Below are 27,474 nucleotides of genomic sequence, written 5' to 3'. Positions count from 1 at the left end.
GAGGAGAATTGGTACAATTACAATGTTAAGTCTTCTGCTGCATGTTTGTGGGATATCTCTCTCTTGGTTTTCCTCAATAAGGGTTTAGTTGTTTGTTTGTTTGTTTGTTTTTTTCCTGTGGAGGCCTTCCACATCTCTTGTTAGATTTATTCCTAGACACTAGCTGGTTTTAATCCTGTTGTGAATAGTAGCTTTTGAAAAGTTCTGTTATGAACTTGATTGCTGGCATATAGAAATACAACTGTTTTTTCTATATTTGAACTTGTATCTAGAAACCTTGCTTAATTAGGTCAATAGGTCAAATAATTTGTGGATTTTTCTGAATTTTCTAAGAATACTGTCATTGTGAATAATGATATTTTTGTTTCTTTTTAAATTCTTAACAGTTTATTTTTGGTCTTGCCTATCTGATTCTCATTTATGGAGTCTTGTGCCCTTTGTTATCTTTGATTGGGTACTGGAGATTGTATTTGAAAAATCATTTGGAGAACTGTATTGAGGCCTAGCAGGATTATGTCTTTCTCTAGAAGGGTTTTCATTTTTTTCTTTCATGGGCCTGTAGGCATTGCTAGTCCAGGATAATTTTAATCAAATCTAGAATCTGAGGCCCCTGGCCCACTAGATAATTGGAAACTGGGCTGTAGATCCATTTGAAGGCTGATAAGCTTCTGGCTCCCTCCCTTCTAAGTCCATCAGGGTCCTAGAGAGTAGGGGATAATTATCTGCTTTTGGCAAAGAGTCTTTGAAGCTGCTTTTCCAGAATTAGCCAATGTTGAAGTGGGCTTTAAATCACAGAGCTTGCGTGTTGGTCTAGCAATCCTTAGTAACCTATGAGACCTTCAATGCAGGTAGCTTGGTCTAACTAAATTACACGCTTCAACTTAAAGGTGTTTATGATTCCACTGAGTTTTAATTTCTGCCCTGGAATTTTCTGTCTCTTTCTAGAAGATCTCCTTCTTTCACAAATTGCTTTTTATATTCTTATTCATAAAATTATCCATATCTTGTCTTTCATTTCTTTATACATATTAACATAGTTATTATCTGTATACTTCATGAGTCGTTTGTTTTTGCTTATGAAGTGATATTTTATTGTCTGTCTTGTTATAAAATGCACTGTGCTTGACATTGTGTTTGAATACGTATTTGCAGGAATCCTTTGAGGCATGTTGTGAATGTCTTTTTCTCCAGAGAGGACTGAGTTTGCTGCCAGGTGTCTGGGGCATTTGAATCAGGGACCACCTTAAGTTCAAGGCTTGGGATTCCCCTGATTACCCCGTGGCATTTGAGCAGGAGGGCCCACTGTTAGATACCCCACTTTATATGGGCCTGACATTTTATCCATGTATCTCTATATCTACACATAGATATCTTCTGTGTTTTAAAGATGCTTTAAAAGTTCTTGTCAGTGTTTTTTCTTTGAATTCTGTGAAAGGTTGTTCTGAATAATATAGCCTGCTTTACTAAAACATCAAGTTCTATAGCAGTTTATTTAACCAAATACCTGTTGTTAGACATTTAATTTTTTTTCTTATTATAAGTAACATTGTGATAAAGAGAAATTGTTCTTATTTGTATATTTGTCCTGTTATGACTTACAATTAGTTCTGGACATAAAATCATTAGTGTCTGCATGTTTTAAGGCTTTTTGATATTTCCTGTCAAAGTGCCCTACACAAAGATTGAACTAGCACTGTAACTTTTGACATTTTTAATAGGTGTAAAGTATACCACATTATTATTTTCATTTGCTTTGATTATTTTCACTTACATGAATATTGGCTGTGTTTTACTTCTGTATTACTGTACTTAGGCACTACTACCTAGGGGTTTATTGAGAGTAACTTGGTTGTAAAAGATGTAAATACCTCCCTCGGTTTGTCATTTATTCTTCAGCTTCATTTACAAATCTTTTATTTTTCTCCATAAAAGTTTAAAATTTTTACCTAGTCAGATCTTTCTTTTCTTTTTAAAGCCCTAATTAATCTGAGATAATAAAGATTTGTAGTTGTTCCTAGAGAAGCTAGTGTTTTAAGTCTGGAGTTGTTTTTTTTTTTTTTTGAGAGGGCATCTCTCATATTTATTGATCAAATGGTTGTTAACAACAATAAAATTCAGTATAGGGGGGTCAATGCTCAATGTACAATCATTAATCCATCTCAAGCCTAATTCTCGTCAGTCTCCAATCTTCTGAAGCATAACAAACAAGTTCTTACATGGTGAACGAATTCTTGCACAGTGAATAAATTCTTACATGGTGAACATTACAAGGGCATTCATCACAGAAACTTTTGGTTTTGATCATGCATTATGACCTATAAACAATCAGGTCAAATATGAATATTCGTTTGATTTTTGTACTTGATTTATATGTTGATCCCACATTTCTCCTATTATTATTATTATTTTTATTTTTAATAAAATGCTGAAGTGGTAGGTAGATGCAAGATAAAGGTAGAAAACATAGTTTAGTGCTCTAAGAGGGCAAATGTAGATGATCAGATGATCAGGTGTGTGCCTATGGACCAAGTATTAATCCAGGCTAGACAAGGGCAGCAAGACATCCACGGATGCAGAAGATTTCTCTCAAAGCAGGGGGGGTGAGGTTCTGAGCCTCACCTCTGTTGATCCCCAAATTCTCACCTGATGGCCCCCCTGCGACTGTGCCTGTCTTAGGTTGTTCCTCCCTTGAGGAATCTTACCCGTCTCTGGCTAACCAGTCATCTTCTGGGGCCATACAGGGAAATGTAAAGTTGGTAAGTGAGAGAGAAGCCATATTGTTTGCAAAGGTTAGCTTTTTACTTTTTTGCAGATTTATGCCCTGTGGCTTCTATGCCCAGCACTTGTCTCGAGGTATCTTTACCACCTGGAGGAATTATGATACTCGGTAAATTCGATATGAGGCACGAATTCTATTTAAGGGTTGTAATTAGGAAGGAAGAAGAAAAGCTATAGATGTAGCATATGAAGGAAACATGGGAGGATTGATTATTTCTTTGACATATCTTCTTGTAGAGTACCTTAAGTATGTATAGGTTTTAAACTACTAACTAATTTGCACACACATATTAACATAATAGGAATACGGTGACATAAACAAAGCAAATCTATAATTACCATCCATCTCCAGTGAAGCCAAGAAAACCATTTAGGCACCCTAGGCATTTGTGAAAATTTATCTATGATATGATGGATATTGTCCAACTGTACTTGAACCATCAGACAAATTAAAGCAGCCCATTTCTGGGATCTGTTCACATCCCATATGTTCTTTTAACCATAGATAGTCTATAGTCATGAGATTTTGGGGTGCTACAACTTGCACCCCTCCCAACTCCTGGTTGAGTTCCAACAGTACAGATCCGGTCAAATTCGTTGTCTCACTGTATGCACATGCCAGCCTAGACATCTCCCTCCTCATTCCTATGGCAAGTCCAGGAGACGGTGGGCTGGATGCAGCCACAACTGCAGCATCGTCCGGATCCCTGTGGAGGCTTTTTGATGATCATCCCCCGGCACGAGTCCCCCAGAGAGTGCTGATGCCGGAAGCTCCTCCTCATATCGTATCTTAGTTCATTTTCTGGGTATCCAAGCTAGGCCTTGATCTTCTGCATAGAAACAAACAGATCCTTTGCCCACACTTTGACATGCCCTCTATACCACTGTGCAGAACTCATTGGAGGTCAGCACACAATAACTGCTTTTTTTTTTTTTTTTTAAATTAAGAGAAAGGAATATTATCAGAAAAAAGTACCTCCATAGCTGATCATCTGACACCCTTTAAGTGATCAACATTAAGGATATTTAAAGCATGCGTTGATCTTTGATTTACCAATAGTTTTATCCTGTTAAGGAGTAATCCCCCTTTTCTTTCTTTCTTTCTTTCTTTTTATTTTTTTTTTTAAATTTTAATCTACACTTACATGAAGAATACTATGTTTACTATGCTCTCCCCTATATCAGGTCCCCCCTAACAACCACATTATGGTTACTGTCCATCAGCTTAGCAAAATGTTGTAGAGTCACTACTTGTCCTCTCTGTGTTGTGCAGCCCACCCTCCCCTTTCTCCCTCCCCCCCATGCATGCTAATCTTAATACCCCTCTTCTTCATCCCCCCTCTTATCCCTCCCTGCCCACCCATCCTCCCTAGTTCCTTTCCCTTTGGTACCTGTTAGTCCATTTTGGGGTTCTGTAATTCCACTGCTGTTTTGTTCCTTCAGTTTTTCCTTTGTTCCTATACTCCTCAGATGAGTGAAATCATTTGGTATTTCTCTTTCTCCGATTGGCTTATTTCACTGAGCATAATAATCTCCAGCTCCATCCATGTTGCTGCAAATGGTTGGATTTTTCCACTTCTTATGGCTGAGTAGTATTCCATTGTGTATATGTATCACATCTTCTTTATCCATTCATCTACCGATGGACATTTAGGTTGCTTCCAATTCTTGGCTATTGTAAATAGTGCTGCGATAAACATAGGAGTGCATCTGTCTTTCTCAAACTTGATTGCTGCGTTCTTAGGGTAAATTCCTAGGAGTGGAATTCCTGGGTCAAATGGTAGGTCTGTTTTGAGCATTTTGATGAACCTCCATACTGCTTTCCACAATGGTTGAACTAATTTACATTCCCACCAGCAGTGTAGGAGGGTTCCCCTTTCTCCACAGCCTCGCCAACATTTGTTGTTGTTTGTCTTTTGGATGGCAGCTATCCTTACTGGTGTGAGGTGATACCTCATTGTAGTTTTAATTTGCATTTCTCTGATAATTAGTGATGTGGAGCATCTTTTCATGTGTCTGTTAGCCATCTGAATTTCTTCTTTGGAGAACTGTCTGTTCAGTTCCTCTGCCCATTTTTTAATTGGGTTATTTGTTTTTGTTTGTTGAGGTGTGTGAGCTCTTTATATATTCTGGACGTCAAGCCTTTATCGGATCTGTCATTTTCAAATATATTCTCCCATACTGTAGGGTTCCTTTTTGTTCTATTGATGGTGTCTTTCGCTGTACAGAAGCTTTTCAGCTTAATGTAGTCCCACTTGCTCATTTTTGCTGTTGTTTTCCTTGCCCGGGGAGATATGTTCAAGAAGAGATCACTCATGTTTATGTCTAAGAAGTTTTTGCCTATGTTTTTTTCCAAGAGTTTAATGGTTTCATGACGTACATTCAGGTCTTTGATCCATTTTGAGTTTACCTTTGTATATGGGGTTAGACAATGGTCCAGTTTCATTCTCCTACATGTAGCTGTCCAGTTTTGCCAGCACCATCTGTTGAAGAGACTGTCATTTTGCCATTGTATGTCCATGGCTCCTTTATCAAATATTAATTGACCATATATGTTTGGGTTAATTTCTGGGATCTCTAATCTGTTCCACTGGTCTGTGGCTCTGTTCTTGTGCCAGTACCAAATTGTCTTGATTACTATGGCTTTGTAGTAGAGCTTGAAGTTGGGGAGTGAGATCCCCCCTACTTTATTCTTCTTTTTCAGGATTGCTTTGGCTATTCGGGGTCTTTGGTGTTTCCATATGAATTTTTGAATTATTTGTTCCAATTCATTGAAGAATGTTGCTGGTAATTTGAGAGGGATTGCATCAAATCTGTATATTGCTTTGGGCAGGATGGCCATTTTGACGATATTAATTCTTCCTAGCCATGAGCATGGGATGAGTTTCCATTTATTAGTGTCCCCTTTAATTTCTCTTAAGAGTGACTTGTAGTTTTCAGAGTATAAGTCTTTCACTTCTTTGGTTAGGTTTATTTCTAGGTATTTTATTCTTTTTGATGCAATGGTGAATGGAATTGTTTTCCTGATTTCTCTTTCTATTGATTCGTTGTTAGTGTATAGGAAAGCTACAGATTTCTGTGTGTTAATTTTGTATCCTGCAACTTTGCTGTATTCCGATATCAGTTCTAGTAGTTTTGGAGTGGAGTCTTTAGGGTTTTTTATGTACAGTATCATATCATCTGCAAATAGTGACAGTTTAACTTCTTCTTTACCAATCTGGATTCCTTGTATTTCTTTGTTTTGTCTGATTGCCGTGGCTAGGACCTCCAGTACTATGTTAAATAACAGTGGGGAGAGTGGGCATCCCTGTCTGGTTCCTGATCTCAGAGGAAATGCTTTCAGCTTCTCGCTGTTCAGTATAATGCTGGCTGTGGGTTTATCATATATGGCCTTTATTATGTTGAGGTACTTGCCCTCTATTCCCATTTTGCTGAGAGTTTTTATCATGAATGGATGTTGAATTTTGTCAAATGCTTTTTCAGGATCTATGGAGATGATCATGTGGTTTTTGTCTTTCTTTTTGTTGACGTGGTGGATGATGTTGATGGATTTTCAAATGTTGTACCATCCTTGCATCCCTGGGATGAACCCCACTTGGTCATGGTGTATGATCCTTTTGATATACTGTTGAATTCTGTTTGCTAATATTTTATTGAGTATTTTTGCATCTACATTCATCAGGGATATTGGTCTGTAATTTTCTTTTTTGGTGGGGTCTTTGCCTGGTTTTGGTATTAGGGTGATGTTGGCCTCATAGAATGAGTTTGGGAGTATTCCCTCTTCTTCTATTTTGTGGAACACTTTAAGGAGAATGGGTATTATGTCTTCTCTGTGTGTCTGATAAAATTCCGAGGTAAATCCATCCGGCCCCGGGGTTTTGTTCTTGGGTAGTTTTTTGATTACTGTTTCAATTTCTTTGCTTGTAATTGGTTTGTTTAACTTTTGTGTTTCTTCGTTGGTCAGTCTTGGGAGGTTGTATTTTTCTAGGAAGTTGTCCATTTCTTCTAGGTTTTCCAGCTTGTTGGCATATAGGTTTTCATAGTAGTCTTTAATAATTCTTTGTATTTCTGTGGAGTCTGTCGTGATTTTTCCATTCTCATTTCTGATTATGTTGATTTGTGTTGACTCTCTTTTTCTCTTAATAAGTTGGGCTAGAGGCTTATCTATTTTGTTTATTTTCTCAAAGAACCAGCTCTTGGTTTCGTTGATTTTTGCTATTGTTTTATTCTTGTCAATTTTGTTTATTTCTTCTCTGATCTTTATTATGTCCCTCCTGCTGACTTCAGGCCTCATTTGTTCTTCTTTTTCGAGTTTTAATAATTGTGATGTTAGACTATTCATTTGGGATTGTTCTTCCTTCTTCAAGTGTGCCTGGATTGCTATATACTTTCCTCTTAAGACTGCTTTTGCTGCATCCCACAGAAGTTGGGGCTTAGGTTTGTTGTTGTCATTTGTTTCTATATATTCCTTGATCTCTATTTTGATTTGTTCATTGATCCATTGATTATTTAGTAGCGTGTTGTTAAGCCTCCATGTGTTTGTGAGCCTTTTTGTTTTCTTTGTAGAATTTATTTCTACTTTCATACCTTTGTGGTCTGAAAAATTGGTTGGTAGAATTTCAATATTTTGGAATTTACTGAGGCTCTTTTTGTGAGCTAGTATGTGGTCTATTCTGGAGAATGTTCCATGTGCACTTGAGAAGAATGTATATCCTGTTGCTTTTGGATGTAGAGTTCTATAGATGTCTATTAGGTCCATCTGTTCTAGTGTGTTGTTCAGTGCCTGTGTGTCTTTACTTATTTTCTGCCCGGTGGATCTATCCTTTGGGGTGAGTGGTGTGTTGAAGTCTCCTACAATGAATGCATTGCAGTCTGTTTCCGTCTTTAGTTCTGTTAGTATTTGCTTCACATATGCTGGTGCTCCTGTATTGGGTGCATATATATTTAGAATGGTTATATCCTCTTGTTGGACTGAGCCCTTTATCATTATGTAGTATCCTTCTTTATCTCTTGTTACTTTCTTTGTTTTGAAGTCTATTTTGTCTGATATTAGTACTGCAACCCCTGCTTTCTTCTCGCTGTTGTTTGCCTGAAATATGTTTTTCCATCCCTTGACTTTTAGTCTATGCTTATCTTTGGGTTTAAGGTGAGTTTCTTGTAAGCAGCATATAGATGGGTCTTGCTTTTTTATCCATTCTATTACTCTATGTCTTTTGATTGGTGCATTAAGTCCATTTACATTTAGGGTGACTATTGAGAGATATGTACTTATTGCCATTGCAGGCTTTAGATTCGTGGTTACCAAAGGTTCAAGGTTAGCTTCTTTAGTATCTTACTGCCTGACTTAGCTCGCTTATTGAGCTGTTATATACACTGTCTGGAGATTCTTTTCTTCTCTCCCTTCTTATTCCTCCTCCTCCGTTCTTCATATGTTGTGTGTTTTGTTCTGTGCTCTTTTTAGGGGTGCTCCCATCTAGAGCAGTCCCTGTAAGATGCCCTGTAGAGGTGGTTTGTGGGAAGCAAATTCCCTCAGCTTTTGCTTTTCTGGGAATTGTTTAATCCCGCCATCATATTTAAATGATAGTCGTGCTGGATACAGTATCCTTGGTTCAAGGCCCTTCTGTTTCGTTGCATTAAGTATATCATGCCATTCTCTTCTGGCCTGTAGGGTTTCTGTCGAGAAGTCTGATGTTAGCCTGATGGGTTTTCCTTTATAGGTGACCTTTTTCTCTCTAGCTGCCTTTAAAACTCTTTCCTTGTCCTTGATCCTTGCTATTTTAATTACTATGTGTCTTGGTGTTGTCCTCCTTGGATCCTTTCTGTTGGGAGTTCTGTGTAATTCCATGGTCTGTTTGATTATTTCCTCCCCCAGTTTGGGGAAGTTTTCAGCAATTATTTCTTCAAAGAGACTTTCTATCCCTTTTCCTCTTTCTTCCTCTTCTGGTATCCCTATAATACAAATATTATTCCTTTTGTATTGGTCACATATTTCTCTTAGTGTTGTTTCATTCCTGGAGATCCTTTTATCTCTCTCTATGTCAGCTTCTATACGTTCCTGTTCTCTGGCTTCTATTCCTTCAATGGCCTCTTGCATCTTATCCATTCTGCTTATAAATCCTTCCAGGGATTGTTTCACTTCTGTGATCTCCTTCCTGACATCTGTGATCTCCTTCCGGACTTCATCCCACTGTTCTTGCATTTTTCTCTGCATCTCATCCCACTGCTCTTGCATTTTTCTCTGCATCTCATCCCATTGCTCTTGCATTTTTCTCTGCATCTCTGTCAGCATGTTCATGACTTTTATTTTGAATTCTTTTTCAGGAGGACTGGTTAGGTCTGTCTCCCTCTCAGGTGTTGTCTCTGTGATCTTTGTCTGCCTGTAGTTTTGCCTTTTCATGGTGATAGAGATAGTGTGCAGAGCTGGTATGAGTGATGGCTGGAAGAGCTTCCCTTCTTGTTGGTTTGTGGCCTTCTCCTGGGAGAATAGCGACCTCTAGTTGCTTGTGCTGGGCAGCTGTGCGCAGACAGGGCTTCTGCTTCCTGCCCAGTTGCTTTGGGGTTTTTTCTCCGCTGTTGCTGTGGGCTTGGCCTGGCTGGGGCTGTTCCTCCAAAATGGTGGAGCCCCGTTGGAGGGGGAGCAGCCGGGAGGCTATTTATCTCCGTAAGGGGCCTCTGTGCTCCCTGCTGCCCAGGGGGTTAGAGTGCCCAGAGATCCCCAGATTCCCTGCCTCTGGTCTAAGTGTCCTGTCCTGCCCCTTTAAGACTTCCAAAAAGCACTCTCCAAACCAAAACAACAACAGCAGCAATGAGAGAGGGAACAGAAAGGAAAAAAAAAAAGGAAAAAACACCGATTTTTTTTTTTTTTGTCCTCAGGTGCCGGTCCCAGGCACCCGCTCACTGGTCCTGCTGCCCTGTCTCCCTAGCACCAGGGTCCCTGTCCTTTCAAGGCTTCCAAAAGGCACCCACCCACCGGTCCCGCAGGGAAGGAACGCTCGATATTCTTTGTCCTCAGGCACTGGTCCCAGGCACCCGCTCACCAGTCCCGCCGCCCTGCCTCCCTAGCACCGGGGTCCCTGTCCCTTTAAGGCTTCCAAAAAGCCCTCGCCAAAAAGAGAGAAAAAAAAGGGGAAAAACGCGCGATTTCCTCCGTCCTCAGGTGCCGGTCTCAGGCACCCGCCCACCAGTCCCACAGTGAAAAACGCACGATATTCTTTGTCCTCAGGCACCGGTCCCAGGCACCCGCTCACCAGTCCCGCCGCCCTGCTTCCCTAGCACCGGGTTCACTGTCCCTTTTAGGCTTCCAAAAAGCACTCGCAAAAAAGAGAAAAAAAAAAGGGGAAAAACGCGCGATTTCCTCTTTCCTCAAGTGTCGGTCTCAGGCACCCGCCCCCCGGTCCCGCAGGGAAAAACGTGGGATATTCTTTGTCCTCAGGCGCTGGTCCCAGGCACCCGCTCACCAGTCCCGCCACCCTGCCTCCCTAGCACTGGGGTCCCTGTCCCTTTAAGGCTTCCAAAAAGCGCTCGCCAAAAGGAGAAAAAAAAAAGGGGAAAAACGCGCGATTTCCTCCGTCCTCAAGCGCCGGTGTCAGGCACCCGCCCGCCGGTCCCGCAGGGAGAAACGCGGGATATTCTTTGTCCTCAGGTGCCGGTCCCAGGCACCTGCTCACCGGTCCCGCCATCCTGCCTCCCTAGCAACGGGGGCCCGTCCCTTTAAGGCTTCCAAAAAGCACTTGCGAGGGGCGCTCGGGTCCCGCCGGGCCGGGGCTTGTATCTTACCCCCTTCGCAAGGCGCTGGGTTCTTGCAGGTGTGGATGTGGTCTGGATGTTGTCCTGTGTCCTGTGGTCTCTATTTTAGGAAGATTTTTCTTTGGTATATTTTCATAGCTCTATGTGTTTTTGGGAGGAGATTTCCACTGCTCTACTCACGCCGCCATCCTAAGTCTGGAGTTGTTTTATGTGGCTAGAAAACTGAGAAATAGTTAAACCACTCAACTGCAAATTGGTACTTTAATAAACTAACATAACTCTTGAATTGGGGTAAGGCTCCTTTTTAGTCTTCATTAACCTGAATTTTTACTATAATTTCTATCTTATTATAATACTTTGTTTCTCTGCTACTGTAGTTTGGTATATGTCCTCAGACACAGGCAGTGTAGAAATTGAAATTATATTGAATTTTAGTGTTCTTCCATATTTTGGCTTCATTAATGATAATTTCAGTAATCATATTAGGAATGATTTGAGATATCAGGATTTAAAAATTTTTATGGAAGCATGGACTCTTCACTACAACACAGAAGTATTTTATTGAAATTGAATGAAGACTTTTAATTTCTTAAACAGTATAAAATATGGTTTTTTTTTTTAGATAAGTGACGAAGAGAAGAATATCCGAGAACAGGAGATTATTGCTTCATCACCCAGTTTACATGGGGTTAAGTTGGAGTTTGAGTCAGTTTATAAGGTACGTGGGCTTTAGAAATGCTTCCTAGGTTTTATTAAATAAATCACAGTGGGCTGTACATACATACTTCATTAACCCATTTGTATAGCCTCTTGTTACTCAGCCTTTTTCTTTTCTGTGCAGATGTCATTTTCATGTCTGCCTACCTGCTCATTTTCACGTCTGCATACCTGCTGTCCCATTGCAAGGCCTTCTTTGACCTTCTGGGGTTCTGGCATGTTGCACTGGGCCATCTCGCTGCCCTTTACCCCTCAGCACAAATACCTACTTTGCTTGACCCCTTGAATGGCTTTTGGACTAAATTTCAGAAACGGAAGAAGGCAGAGCTGAACTTGATTTTAAAATTTGATAGTTGCAACACCACAATTTCCTCTGGAAAGAACGTACTGATTATTATTGGTGACTACCAGTAGTTTAAACTCCTGCCTCCACATAGCTCCCCATTCCAGGTTTCCTGTTCCTACCAGTTAGGTCATCATTCAGTCAGCTTTCCAAGTGTGGAGCGTGGAAATCAATATTTATTCCTGTTCCCTTTACTGTGCCCATACCATCCAGTTCCCTTTACTGTGCCTTGGCTCACCTTTTACTCCTGCTTGGGCATTTTTATTTCCACTGTGACTACCCTAATATGCTAGAATCATGGGATATTAGAGCTAAAGGACCCCTAAGGTCATTTATACCATCTCTTCTCCCCTTTCCTTGGTTTTATTATATCTAACCACTGAGATATAGAAGCAGTTATTAAATGAACCAAAATCATGAATCTAGTCAGTCATAGAGCTTGGACTTTCCAAACTCCTTTCCCCTTCTCTTGCCTGGTTATTGAAATGAACCCACTTACCTCTTCCTCTTACCTGTCATGTGTCACCTGCTTGTTTGATGCCATGTCACATCATGCTTCCCTGTAGAGCTGTCTGACTTTCCACGTGTGTCTATCTGGTTTTCTCAGCGAAGCAGTGAACTCCTGCAGGGTGAGGACTGTGTTGTAGACGTAGAAATCCACAAATAAAGCAAACATCTGATGAAAAACACATGATTTGTTTATTGTGTGGTGTCATTGGAAATAAGAAGAATCTCCTAAGCATTTAAATTGAACTCTTCCAAAACTTGGGTGAATAAGCCATTTGGAGATTATTTATTCCACCTATTTTTTTTAACTCATTTTTAAAAAAGAGAAAATATATTCGGAGAGTAAGGATGATTTTCACAGTTTGCTACTATATTCTGCTCCTATCTTAAAATTTTGGAGTAGTTCACAGGAGTTTTAAAAATGTATTTAAAGTACATTATAGTACATTGTGAGTGAAGTGTATGTAATATAAGTAAAGCACATTGAAGTACATTCTAGTATTAGTTTTAAAAAAAATATTTACTGCCAAATACTTATTTTGGTAACAAAACTGAACACTTCTTATTTCCATTGCTCAGTGTTGAGATTAGTTTTTCCAGTATATTTCTCCAGAGAAAGAACGGAGACATAAAATGAAGAAATTTGGGAGTATTTTACTTGCTAGTACTTTGCAGGACTGAACATATTGTATGCACATTAGAATTCTACTTGATGCAGAATAAAATGTGGAATGTATCATATGAAGGGAATGAAATATGCTTAGAGGGCTTGAACTGAGAGTTTGAAATCTTGGGGATTATAATTTCTAAATTTATGCATTAAGAAAAAAAATGAATCATTCTAACTTGGCTTATTATTATTTTTCTAAATATCTACTCTGAGGGGAACACACTTTTTGACTATCACTTCTCTCTACAGCTAATAGTTTAGTTTTGAGTATAAACTGATTTTTTTTTTAATCTGCTGGGACTAATGAATTTCTCATGGGAAGAATTTGTTTAGACTTGATACATAAAAAGACAGGAGAATTTCATAATGACACATACTGACCTATTTTCCCTATTTCACTCTGAATTCAGATCCCTTTTGCTGATGCCCTGGATTTGTTCCGAGGAAGGAGAGTGTATTTGGAAGATGGCTTTGCTTATGTACCACTTAGGGACATTGTGGCAATCATCCTGAATGAATTCAGAGCCAAACTATCCAAGGCTTTGGCTGTGAGTGGCTCACTGTATTTCCTTATTTCCTCATACACATATTTTCAATTATGTACCATTGTTTTGTTATGTACTTTTTAAGAAATGATTTAATTTTCATAATGATATTCAAACAGTTTATGATGTTGTACTGTAATTCTAGAATTACTAGGTTTTATTTGTTGCTATACCCATAGTGAGTTTTCTTATTTTTCTTTCTCCTGTGATACTACTGGTGAGCTGATTAATTTGTGAGTGGCCTCAGTGGGTTTCTTCAAGAGCGTATCTGTTTTCTTTGGTGATGATTTCATATATGGCCCTTCCTGATTAGTGCGGCCCATGGTGGCTCTAACTCCTATTCTGAATTGGTATTTTGTTTCAGAAAAGGACATTCTAGAATAAAAGTTTTTCTGTTAAGTACTAAAAACAGAGATATGTCAGTGCTACAATCAACAGCCTGCTGCTGGGTGAAATTGGTGGTAGCCGTGTTGAATAAATAACACGAGCAATGCTTTTTAAGAGGTTTGTTGAAAGTGTTAACACTGAAGTGATAAACATCTTAAAAATATACACATTTTGCAGTGTTGCCTTTTAATCTGTCTAGTTTTTTATATATATATGTAATTTTTTTGGTACTTAATGCAGAAGAGAACTTCAAAGTTGTGTGATGTGGCTCTTTTTAAGCTATTCTGATTACATTATAAACATAGGCCAGACTTTCCTTTTGAGCTGAAAACTATAGTATTTTCTGATATAAATAATTTGTATTGCTGACTGGGGTTACCTAAATATGTGTGATTCAGCTATAAGCTATATCACCATTGGGGAAGACTAAACTATTAACTCTGGTTTTATTAAATGAAGCAATTTATGAAAGCACCTCTTATAATAGATACTTAGTAATATTAATAGTCTTCCTTTCTCCCTAATACTGTGGGATTCTTTTATTGTTGTTAGTCCTCATCAAAATTGATATTTTTCAAGTTTCTTTACTTGGCTGTGACTTACCCTGGACCATTATCTATTTACAGGTGAAGGTAGCATCTTCTGCTACTGTGAATCTCTGTGGCAGACACTAATGTTTGCCTACTGGCTGGCCATTTCCTTTGTTTTATTATTATTGGCCCTCTTCACCCATATTGTCTCTGTTGACATTTTGGAGAGCACATTGTGTGAAATAGCCATATACTTTTTGGGACATTGGGATCCCTGGCTCTCCCCCACTAAATGGCAATAGTGGTCCCCAGTTCCCATGACAAGCAAAATATCACTGTATTTCAGAAAGCTGGAGGGTTGAAATAAGCCTTGGGCTGACCATGGCAGTTTCCTTATCTTTTCCCGATTGTTGGTCTGTGCATCTGATACAGTGGAATTCTGACTGAAAAATACGAGAAACTGGAGACTTCTGAAAAGAAGCCTTCCTTGTTGATAAAAATGGGCACATATATATTTACTATTCATTTTATCTTCCTGGAAATCTGATGTACAAGGGATGTGTGCAGATGTTTGCAGTTTTTAAAGATTTTTTCTACTTTATGGGTAGAAGATGAAGGGTCTAAATATATTGAGGTTAAGGACTCTGAGTTTATAAGTTAGTAATAAATTCATTTTTTTCCAGCAAACTGCACTTAAGTTTTTGTACTTTGCTGATGAAAAATATAGCATATGAACTTTGAATTCCCTTCTTCTCCCTCCTGTTCATTCTTTCCCCACTTGAACATACTTTAAAAAAGAAAAAAAAGTTTTAAATTTTGATATAAACTTATAAAAAAATTGCAAGTAAAAGACAGTAATTTTTTCCCTCAACTATTTGAGAATAAGTTCCTGACCTGATTGATGTCTCATCACCCCCATGCTGTATTGTGTAACTCCTGTAAACAATGATGTCCTCCCACATAACCACAGTTCAACTTTTAAAATAAGGAAATTAGCATCAGTACATGACAACTGCTATTCCTCAGACCCTGTTCAGGTGTCACCAGCTGTCTCAATCACATTCTTTATTCGAAAGGGCCTAGTCCTAAATCATGTGTGCTATTCACTTGTCTTTTCAGTCTCCTTCAGTCTGGACCAGGTTCTTAGTTTTTCCTTGACTTTCATGACTTTGTTAGTTTTGATGCTTATGGGCTAGGTATTTGGTAGAATATCTCTCAATTTGGGTTTGTCTTTTGTTTCTGCATGTTTAGATTCAAGTTATACATCTTGAGCAGAAATACCATAGAAGCAATGTTGTGTTGTTGTTTTTACTGCATTCTATCAGGTGGCACATGATTTTTTTTTTCTTTTTTATTGAGGTACATGCCATAAAATGCACAGATCTTAGTGCACACCTTGATGAATTTTGACACATGTATACACTTATGTGACCATCACCCAGATCAAGATGTCAAACATTTTCACTAATATTTTCCACCCCTTCAGCTATTTCATCCATCCCCCACCTCTCTCCCTTCTGGTAACCACCAGTCTGTTGTCTGTGTTTATGAGTCTGTTTCTGTTTTTTGCTTGTTCATTTGTTTTGTTTTTTAGATTCCATATATAAGGGAAATTGTATAGTATTTATCTCTGTTTGACTTATTTCACCTAGCATCCCTATAGGTACATTTATGTCACAAATGGCAAGATTTCATTCTTCTTTGTGGCTGAGTAAATATCCCATTGTATATATGAACCACGTCTCCTTTATCTGCAGACAGGTTGCTTCCATATTTTGGCTATTGTAAATAATGCTGTGATAAACATAGGAAAGCATATGTCTTTTTGAATCACTAATTTTGTTTCCTTTGGGTAAACTCCCAGAAGTGGAATTACTGGATCATATGACACTTCTATTTTTAGTTTTTGAGACACTCCCATACTGCTTTCCATAGTAGCTGCAATTTATGTTACCACCAACAGTGTACAAGGGTCCCCTCTTCTCCACATCCTTGCCAACACTTGTTATTTCTTAGGTGACACATGATTTTGATTCATCCCAATCCTAATTGACTTTATCACAATTGATTTGTCTATTCTATTGGATTTTGGATATAGGCATTTGGATTTTGTTTCCTTTCTTTCGTTTATCACTCGTACTGCCGCTCTGCACATTCTAGGGCATCTTTGGCAAACACAGTTCTCTTGGTTATATTCCTAGGCATGGAATTGTAGGGTAGAGGGTTTGTTTAGGTTCCATTTTGGTGGAGTTACACTTCCTTTAATGAATTTGTCCTGATTGTTGGTGGGTTGCGGAGAGCTATGGCAATCAGTGTCTTTGGATTTGATGAGAGACAGTGGCTTGCTGCTTCCGGCACTGCCTGGCATTGCCCGGGTGGGTGAGCGCCAAATCTGGGTGAGAGGCTGTCTAGAAGCCCTTTGCCTTATCATGCAGGAGGATGGATGGAGTCTACTGCCTGGTAATCTGTCCTGACAGCTGTGCAAGGGAGCTGGGAGGAAGGGAAGGAGTTTATTTTAGAGCTTGGTGAGGGAGAAATCTAAACCTATTGCCGTGGTCTCCTTATTACTGTCTTTTCCAGTGAGGAGGGTTTGGACCTTGGAGTATGTAACTGAAAAATTTCAGCCTTATTACTGGAAATATTCTTATATGATGAGAAAAATTGCCCTAAAATGGGGAAAAATAGGTATTTTGGTAGAGGATAAAATAAATGGTGTTGGGAGGCAATTGAAGTTGATAGAAGAGTTTTACCCCAGGTAATATTTGAAAGCTTGTTCTTGTGACTGTGTGAATTTCGTGATAATCAGTCTGACTTTTGAACATGTTCTAGTAAAAGACAGACGTTACCTTCTCTTTTGATAAGAACTCTTTTTGCCCTGTTGTGGCTCCACTTCCTCCAGGAAGCCGCCTCTGAGCCCCAAGAGAGTGCTAAGTGTCTCTGCTTTGTGTTTCACCATGCCCTGCACATTACCAAACTGTGACGAAATACTCTCATTAGGTGTTTTTCTCAACTAAAATGTAAGCTTCTTGAGAGTAAGGGCTCTGACTTAATTTAAACATTTTTTTTCTAGTATTGCATCTAGCATGGAGGGCCAATGCTCAGTAAAATTTTGAACTGATATACTGAATAATAATACTTCCTCTTGTCCATTTTTTTAAATGTATGCATTAATTTCATTTGATCTTTACAGGGATTACAATCTGTATTAAACAGGTGGGGACAGTGCCGCTCTGAGAGGCAGTAGTTTGTCTGTGGTGATGCTGGTCAGTGACTGTTGCAGCTGCAACAGGCCGTAAGGTTTGCAGTTGTAATCCTTTGGCTCTTTGGATGATAACTGTGCCTTTGAAAGGAGTTCTGTTATCAGGGGGTTTAGATCTTCAGGCTTTGAGCAGATACTGAAAGGGAGCTGTATCAGTTACAGAGCAGGCAGAAAAGGTGAATTTGGAGCGAGATGCAATAGATTGGTAACTAGTTAGGAAAAAAATGAGGGAAAGATATACTGCTTTGCTTCACGTAACAGTTTTAGAAGCTTTGTCCTGTTCTTTCAGTTAATGGTTTATTTTCTTAATAACTTTTTGTGTGTTCACCCGTTTGGTATTTTGGGTATTAGGAACACAGTACTTAACAAGATAGATGAAATTCCTTCTCCTGCAAAGCTTGTATTCTAGTGGGAGATGCACAATTACCAGAGAAGTAAACAATAACAATATTCTGTATGACATGTAGGACAGCGGAACAAGTACAGACGGAAGTACGTTCCAGGCAGGAAAAGTCACGGATGCAAATGCCCCAAGGAGGGACTCCTGGCATTTTTTCAGAATAAAAAGGCCAGTGTAGTAGGAGTGTGGTGAGCTAGCAGAAAGTGTACACAATGAGACTGCGATTGCTGGATGTAGGACTTTGAATAAACCAGGGTGGAAAGTTTGATTTCTAGCCTAACGTAGTAGAAAAGTGGATGGTTTTGAATAAGGAAGTAATATGATCTCATTTATGTTCTATAAATAGATTACTGTGGCAGCTGCTTGAAGACCTCTTCAGGAGGTATAGGAAGAATGCAAGCAGGGAGACTAGTTCTGAAGTTTATCATGTCATCTAGATTGTGGCTTGAAACAGGACGGTTGTGGTTGTGGCAACTGAGAGAAGTCAGTGGGTTTCAGTGAGGGTTTTCAAGTGTTGTCAAACTAACAGACTGAGTGAGAGACAAAGAAGTCAGAGAAGAACAGTAATGAAAGCTCTGACTTCCTGACAGTTCAGTATCTGGCAGGTGCTCTCAGTGCTGCGCCTCAATTAACTCATGCAATCTTCATAGTAACTGTCAGGTGGGTACCATTACCACTGTTTGAGACTTAATGGTATCTTTTTTTATAAATTTATTTTTTATTGACTATCATTGATATGTAATCTTATGTTGGTTTCAAGTATACAACACAGTGGTTCAACAGTTACCCACATTTTTAAATCCTCACCCCGACTAGTGCGGTTACTATCTGTCAGCATAGGAAGATGTCACAGAATCTTTGACTGTACTATCCGTGCTGTACTGCTGTTCCTGGGACCAACTTATATTATGATTGAGAATTATTGTGCCCCTTTATTCCCCTGACCCTCCCCACCTGCCATCCCAACCTTTCCCCCATGGTAACCACTGTTCACGTCTCAGTGTCTGGGCGTCTGCTGCTGTGTTGTTCATTCTGTTTTGCTTTGTTTTTATATTCCACAAATAAGTGAAATCATGTGATATTTGTCTTTCTCCACCTGGCTTATTTTACTTAGCGTACTACCCTCTAGGTCCACCCTGTCATTGCAGATGGCAGGCTTCTAGTGTCTCTGCATAGGTTGTAGGGAGCAGAGGCAGGATCTGCATCCATGAAGTCTGGCTTTGGAGTCTGTCTTCCAGACCACTGTGTTCCATTGCCTAGACTTTGGGTCTGAATAGCGGGTTAGAGGGTGATGCCTTTTACCGAGGTGCAGAAGACTGAGAGAGAGGAACATCAAATAAAATCAAGAGTTCTGTTTTGACTATGTCAAGTGGTAGGTGCCTATTGGTCATCCAAATGGGGATGGCAAGTACAGACGCGGCTTTCGAAGCTTGGATTCCGAGGAGGAGAGTGTGAAGCCGTGGGCTTGGGCTGTACGGGATCGCCCAGGAGGAGGACGGCGTGTGCAGACGGGAGGAGGGCCCGCGGCCGAGCCGGAGTTCTCACATGCCTCACTCTGTCAGTAGGATATGCTTCGTTTTTACAAACTTGGACAGCTTCTTAACTTGTAGCTGAATTTTTTTTAATGCAGATTCTCTTTTATGTAGTAATATGACTGATTTCACTTCCTATTTGTGAGATTCATCATTAGAAAGTGCTGGTAAAACATTAAAAAAAAACCCCAGACTTTTAGAAAATATTATTTATATACTAATTTAGGTATGTAAAGGACCTTGATAAGTTCTCAAGGAAATAACTGACGGGCAAGGAAGCAGCCCTTTCTTTAAGTTGCAGAGAAAAGTAAGGATTTTCTTTTTTTTGAGAGGGATTTCCTTTTTCACATTTTTAGAATACTGGTTGAATCTATGGCTCACCAGGCATTTGTTGCTTTTGAAAAATAAAATATTCTTCGTAGGCATTTGATCAGGTAATTTTTATTTCTAAATACTTGTAATCCTCTTTAATCTGTTACCTTCTTTTTAAAAGCTGTGTTCAGTTTAGTTTCTTAAACTGGTTAAATATAATTTTATTGAGTGGTTACTTAATTTGTAATCATAAAAAATTTTCTTTTGTCTAACTAGTTTATTTCCTCGGGTTTTTGAATTGAGTACCATTTCTTTTCTAATAGCAATTCCTGGTTATTTAGTATTACTTTAGTGTGATTGCAGTGAGCCGGTCAGCGCTGCCGCTAACCCTTTACCTCCACCTTTACTGTCAGGCACCATCCCCTTAATCTTCCATGGTACCAATTGTGGGAAAAAAAATTACAGTTGGAAGCTATAAAACTAACAGAGATTATTCATTTTTTGGGAAAAAATAAATCTCTTTCTACTTTGAGACACACTTGTTGACTGAGGATTCTAAGCTGAACTTGATTGTGAGATTGCTCTGTATGTGAGATACTGGTTTGTTAAGCCCTTTATAATGTCCAATTTATAATTTTTTTCTTCATTCTGTGTAACAAACAGTTCTTTAATATATGTCAGATTTACTGCATAGTGCCTCGGTAGTATGAGAGATGGGAAGTTTATGAGACAGGCCCCTCACTCTCAAGAACCCTTTTATCTATTAGGGGGAGCTAAAATGTATGTAAAGGAGTCAGTGACCATGTTGAAAATTGAGTGTTCTAAAAGTTGTATCAGCTAGGCTTAGGGAATTTCAAGAAAAGGTGGAGTTGACACTGGCTTACATGATTTGGCTCTAGGGAATTGAACAGTTTGCAGGGAGTAGTGTAGAGGAAAATGGCTTGGTGCTGGAAGCCTGGGCTCTGTTTGAGGCATTGTTTGTGGTCTGTGTGTCTGGATTTAATGTCCATGAAGAATAATAGGAGATCATATTGGAACATGGGTATCACCAGGCTAATGAATTTGAGTTTAAGTCTGTATGTTTCTGGTTTCCAGGCTTTTTTGATTGTGCTCCCTCTGTTAAGATATCATACATCTCTGCTATACAGATGCTGACATTATAAAATGGAGGTTTTAAAAAAGAAATAGAAAAAAATAGGAATAGATATTTAATAATTTGTTTCCTCATCACAGTAGGTCATCTTGCAGATATCCCTTTTGGAACCATTTTTATAAACCGCTGGTGTTATCATCGGAGGTGTGTTTTAGCAATAGAGGTGTATTTCAGTATTGGGCATGTTGAGTTTATTGGATTAATAGGACATTCAAGTAAGTTTGGGTTGAAACTTAGAAGAGTGTTTAGAAATTATGACACAGATTTGGGAGTTACCCACACGGTTATGAAATTTGAACCCAAATTGGCGGGTACAGTTTCTAAGGAGCAAAGAATTAAAGAGAGAAGAGGACCAAATACCACACTGAATATGTGGAAGGTGGATGTGGGGGTCAGGCGGACGCAAGGAGTTGGATACTACAGATAGACAAGTCATGACAGGTGAGTCTCAGCATCTTTCTCTATATGTATTTTATTATAGAAAATGAGGCTTTGGCACCATTCACAGAATATGACTGAGTAAAAATTATTTTCTTGTTATAGTGACATATTCTAGGTTCTTGTTAGAACAGGTTTTGTTCATTGAAAAAAAGAATGTATGTGTAAGCACTTTAAGAGTTCCAAAGGGCTACAGTTTTTAGGTGTTCACTGGAAGGGGCTAGTTCATGTGAAGAATAGTATTTAAGAGGTTTTGAGTTCCTCAAAAAACTAAAAATAGAGATACCATTTGACCCAGTAATGCCACTTTTAGGAATTTACCTGAAGAAAAAAAGAGTCCCTGATTCAAAAAGATCTATGCACCCCAATGTTTATTGCTGCATTATTTACAGTAGCTAAGATACGGAAGCAACCTAACTGTCCACCAATAAATAAATGGATAAAGAAGAAGTGGTGCATAAGCACAATGGAATATTATTGAGACCTAAAAAGAAAGAGATCTTGCCATTTGCAACAACATGGATGGACCTAGAGGGTATTATGCTCAGTGAAACAAGCCAGGCAGAGAAAAACAAATACCAAATAATTTCACTCATTTGTGGAATGTAAAAACAAAGCAAAACAGAATGAACAAAACAGCGGTAGATGCATAGACACTGAGACGTGACTGGTGGTTACCATGGGGGTGGGATGGTGGGTGAGGAGGATAAAGGGACAGAAAAATTCTCTACCATAATGTAAGTTGGCCACAGGGATGGTAGATGGGGAATATAGTCAGCGATTCTGTAACATCTTCCTATGTTGACAGACAGTAACCCCCCTAGTGGGGGTGAGGATTTAATGATGTGGGTAACTGTTGAACCACTGTGTCATGTACTTGAAACCAATGTAAGTTTGTGTATCAATGATAAATAAATTAAAAAAAGGTTTTGAGTTTTCTTTTTATTTTTTCCTATAGTGCTTAGTATAGTTTTTCAGTTTGTGTTTATGGAAATCATTGGTGGCAAGAATTTTAGTGATTCACTTATTTCATGTTTTCTTTGCTGTCTAGTTGCCAGCAAATGATAGTAGCACATAGAATATTAAGGGCAGGAAAGAGTTTAGAGTTGTGTGGTGATCATTCATGTGCTTTCTTGTCCTCATTCTTGGCATCTAGAATGCAAACTCTAGGTTAACACATTTCAGTGGATGTGCTTGCTCGTCCTGTTATCTGTGGTAGTGCGTTAACACAGTGCTTTCTGGTATAAGAGGCGCTCAGTAAAATTTACTGGTAAATTTTCATTTTGCCCATGGAAGTTTAGCCCCAGAGAGGTTGATTGGCTTACCAAAATTTACACAGTTAATGGAGCCCTGGGTCCTTCACTGTAGGTCTCCAATAAGTCCTCAAGTTCAGTACCCCTTTCATGGTAGTATGTGGCCTCTCTCTAGGCCCAGTCAGACACCTCTGCCTCTGTAGTGCTTTCTCTGATTTCACCCACAAGTGTTTTCATGACATGTTTTGAAATTAGGGTTGTCTGGGGTAGGGTTGAACCATAACTTCTCCAGCACAGGGCTTGTGCCATATTCAACTTAATTATCTTTGCTGCCTAGCATAGTGCCTTGTGAGGAATAGGTGCTCAGGATAAATGAATTACCATGTGTGAACTTATGTTTGTATTTCCTCCAAATTTCTTGAGAAAGTGAAAGTTAGAGTTGTGCTTCACTGTACTGTTTATAAAAGGAAAGAGTGAAGTACTGATAAGTGTTTGAAGAGCTGTGCATGCAGGATATTTCTGAAACCTCAATTGCAAATGATTATGACCTCAAAATGCTTCTGAACTACTGCAGTAGTTTAAAGTGATACTCTTTTGACAGTTTTTCTCTGGAGTATGTAAGAGATGAGTTTCAGATTTTGTTTAGAAGCTTAGGATGCACCGTAAAGCAGGTTTAAACTCCAGCTACCTTGAGAACAGCAGCTTCATTCTTCATGGTTGAACCAACTTTTCAGAGTAATTCTTAGGTTACTATTTTTGTGGTCACTTCTGTGTCCCCTGTACACCAACCCCTGCTCCCATCCACAGAAAAGATTCCCCCTGCATTCCTTTGTAAACATAGATCATTTGTCATATTTAAGAATTATAATTCCCCATTTTAAGGCCTCAGCCTAGTTGGATAGAAAATCCTTAGTATTTTTACATATTTATTTACATATCATTTATGCACCGAAACACAAATTTTTATCCCTGTTACTTGTGATGAGAAAATATCAGATTCAGTTGCTAGGAAACAGCTGCATACTGAAATAGTTTTTTTGGGGTACTTGTAAATTCAAGTCTTTGACAGTTCTACTCTCATAGAGGAACAATTTATTCAGTCACTACAAAGAAAGATGCATCACCTGTTAGTTTTCCAATTTAAAAATTTTGCACAGGGGGAGCTAGGAATATGAAAAATGTTACAGGATTAAGTGTTGAGAGTGTAATTTTTAGCAGTGACCGGACTTTGAAAAGTAATGATTATGTACACATCTCTGAGTTTCAGTTTTCTTATTCTGATTCATCATTAATGAAAGAATGAGATTGAGAGAGACACATATATACACATGACACAGAGGAATTTGAACCTAAGTAAAATACTAAGCCAGCTTTGTCTCATTAAAATAGGATTGGCCACATCTTACATTAAATCACCCAGGTCTGTTCTTTTATCTGTAACACTTAATAATCATGTGCCAGAGAAAGAACAAATATTAAAAAGAAGGGTTTGGTTATAATCAGGTTGGTTTTCTTTTATAATCAGGTTGGTTTTCTTTTTTAACTGACTGCTATATATTTTTGTCATAGTTATATAATGTTTAGAAAAAGGTTTTTGAAAAGTTTAATTCAGTAAGTTTTCTTGAGTGTTTACTTTGTGCCATGGAAAAACACTGGGAACACAGGTCTGGTGAAGCATTCAGGGCACTCAGAATGTGTGAGAAGTTGAGAAGGCATCATCGGTGGGGGAGAGATGTAGATGTAAATGGTCAGCATACCCTGCCCTCGGTGAAAGAGAAGGCGTCCTGGGTACAGCATAGCAGAGGCGGGAGAGTGATGAGCTTCGATTCGCCTGAGGCTCAGAGAGCTGCGGAGGTGATGTCAGCTCTGGGCTGGGTATTGCAGGGCCCTTTCTTAGTGGTGAACAATCCCTTGACCTTACCTCTTTTGGGGTGGGGGTAGGGCATCGGGAGGAAGAAGACTGCTGTAATTTGTCTTTATTTTGAATTTCCCTCTTTGTGTCTTCCTTGGCCATACCCGTGGCTGATAACAAGCCTGACGTTTCTCTTCTTGCGCCCTCCATTCAGGCAGGTGTACTGCCCACATGCCAGTTTCTAATTCTGTACCTTCAAATTTCAGTGTTTGTCTATTTAATTGTACACATATATTTGAAGAACTTAGGGAGTGCAGAATCCATCTTCTGATTTACTCGCATTATGAATCCTGTGTCACAGAAACAAAAATTTTATTAAGGCTTTATGTTTTTATTCAAGTGACACACAGAGAGAACCCTGTGAACTCAGGCAGCATATATACTAAATTTGGAGTGGTGCAGAAAAAGTGAAATATTCTAGGAGAGCAATGTGTAAGTTCAAAACAAAAACAAAACAAATGAAAATTGACACAGACTAGTTGACACTAGAAATAACGAAGGAATGATAGAATGGAGAATAACAAAATGCACAGGTTTGGTTTTCCCTAAATTTGTGAAAAGGCACTAAAAGTATGAGTAAATGTTTTATGAGACTTGCTGTTTGCATGAAATCCTTTTTATTTTTTATAATTTTATACTTTTAGGGTATACTTTGAAACATGATATTAGATGAGTGTTAGTGCATGCCTACATTTAAAATTGGAAACCTGTTGTAGAATTATGAGACTAGTAATATGGAAAGCATTTAAACTCTAGTTTAAAAAAATTATGGCTGTCCTTTGCGAAACTATGATTTTTTCCATACAAGAGTATATTTGTTGAATTGCAAAACAAGTGAACAATGTTACAGAGTTTACTAAACTGAGGTGTGAATGGGGTAATGGCTTAGAGAACTGAAACCGGAAGATTTTAGAAGACAGACTTCTTTTCCATAAACAGCATGATTAGTACCCATAATGTTATCTTCTATAACCATTCCATCAGAAATTCCAGTTATCATATTGAGTTTGGAAAGAAGATGAAATAATATTCCGTTTTTGAGGAATAAACAAACTAATACAGCTTTGGATTTTTGGCAGGACAGCTATAATCTCAAAGAAAGAGAATAACAATTTGCATTTATAGTCTTTTCTTCCAAGTAGTTTAAAGCTTTGTAAGCACATTCTCATTAATCCTCATACTACTTTTGAGTTTTGTTTAATATATTAAGAAGGAAATCATTTCTGCTTTTTGAGGATGGCTGGAAAAAAATTACCTACTGAAAGTCATAGAAATTACTCCTTTATCTTGATTGCTTCAATGTTTTATGTGTTTCTACTCTCATTTCTTTCTACTTTGGTTAAGCAATTTATCCATTGATAAATATTTCTCAGTTATATACTGTGGGTTAGGCCTGAGGCAGTGCACATGCAGACACACACACAGGACACACTTGAAAGTGTATATTCCCTCAGTTTCATGTGGCACACCAAATCATTCTTAGGTCAGGGCCTTCCCAGTTATTGTGGTAGGGGTGATGGAGGCAGTTTTCTAATTTTTAAATTAAATACTGACTGTGTGCTAGACAATAAATTTTGCTATATGCATTGCCAGTTTAATCCTGTTAGTACTATTATGAGGTCGTTCTTAGGATGATTTTTGCAGATAGCTGATGAAACTGAGGCTTTGAAAGACTAAGTGACTTACCCAAGATCATAGTGCTAATAGTTGCTGAGGCGGAATTCCAGGGCAGCAGACTTGAATCTATGGTTTCTCAGCTTGTGATCTTTAATGATGTCTTTTTTGGGGGGAGTGGCACAAATACGATGACCTTTTCCTTTTCTTTTTGAATCAGTGTTGTTGCACATAAATATGTCAATCACCACCTTAATCCAGAGAGACAGTAGAATTGGGAATTTTACTCGTTAGAAATATCTTAAATAGTCTAAGATATTTAACTAAAGTAGGTGGTTATTTTGCTCACTGAACTGCAGTGGCTCAGCAATGTTGGCGTGTCTCAAACCCTCTCATACTTTTACCCTCATGATTATTGCCCCTTGGTTGTTGGATACATGGCTGCCTGGCTTTAGTTTTCTTGTCTTCATTAGGAAGGTGAGTTACCTCTGCTCCCCTTCATCAGGGGAACAGATGCTTCTCAGAATTGTTTTCCTTTCTCTTCCCTAACAAAATTCATTTTATTTCTCTGTGGTCAGAACTGTGTCTCATCGCCTCCTTTGGGAGGGCAAGTGTTTTATTTCTTCAGCCACTTACATGGAGACTAGCAAGGGAGTAGAGGATTGATTGAGTTAGCTAACCTGTGTGTTTGCCCCAAGACTGATCGGCTTGGCTGCATGTAGTTGAGATGAAATGCACTTAAATGTAGATAGACTGGAAGAGGGCTCATTTTAAATTGACGTGTTCACCTGAAACTAATGTTTTAACAATTCAATTTGGATATATTGCAAAATGATCACCACAATGATTCTAGTTAACACTGGTCACCATGCATAGTTACAATTTTTTTTCTTGTGATGAGAACTTTTAAGATCTACTCTCAGGGAATAAATAATTCCCTAATGTGTACCTCGTGGGCATAAGCTGTACTCCACAGTGGCTTTCTCTGGTGGAGAAGGAGCTTGGAATTTATTTTTGAAACTGGATTGAGAGAGAAACTAAAATCAAGTCTATGTTGAATCCATGTGAGAGTGCTGTGAATCAGGGGCACAGTTACGAATTACTAGGCAGTCTTTTTAATTTTTTTAAAGCAAGTGTTTTTGAAATGAACAGGTAGGCCATATACTTAGATAACTAAATCCAGATGGATTACTTTCTTGAGTGGCGGAGTGAGGATAAAGAAAGGAACTTACTTATTTAAAGTGAGGATTTTATGGAGATACTCTTGGGAATGAATTGTCTCTGATCCTTCCTGCCCTCATGTTCCCAGTTACCAAGTATGGCTACAGAAGGTAACAAGGCAAGGTAGAAAAATACCCTGTTTATTAGGACTTAGAGG

The 27,474-nt window shown here is 38.7% G+C and overlaps 1 protein-coding gene across 2 annotated transcripts in view; it reads left to right on the top strand.

The window, feature by feature from the left end:
- PRIM2 (DNA primase subunit 2) overlaps positions 1-27,474 on the top strand; it is a 264,376-nt gene that overhangs the window by 41,554 nt on the left and 195,348 nt on the right. For both annotated transcript variants that reach the window (XM_036998378.2, XM_036998379.2), the window contains 2 exons: positions 11,147-11,242; positions 13,172-13,309. In XM_036998378.2, the coding sequence (XP_036854273.2) occupies positions 11,147-11,242; positions 13,172-13,309 (234 nt within the window). The remainder of the gene's footprint in view (positions 1-11,146; positions 11,243-13,171; positions 13,310-27,474) is intronic.

The sequence above is a fragment of the Manis javanica genome, chromosome 16 (genome assembly GCF_040802235.1).
Source record: "Manis javanica isolate MJ-LG chromosome 16, MJ_LKY, whole genome shotgun sequence".
Taxonomy (NCBI): domain Eukaryota; kingdom Metazoa; phylum Chordata; class Mammalia; order Pholidota; family Manidae; genus Manis; species Manis javanica.
Note: the sequence above shows the minus strand (reverse complement) of the source record. Positions and strands in the feature narration are given on the sequence as shown.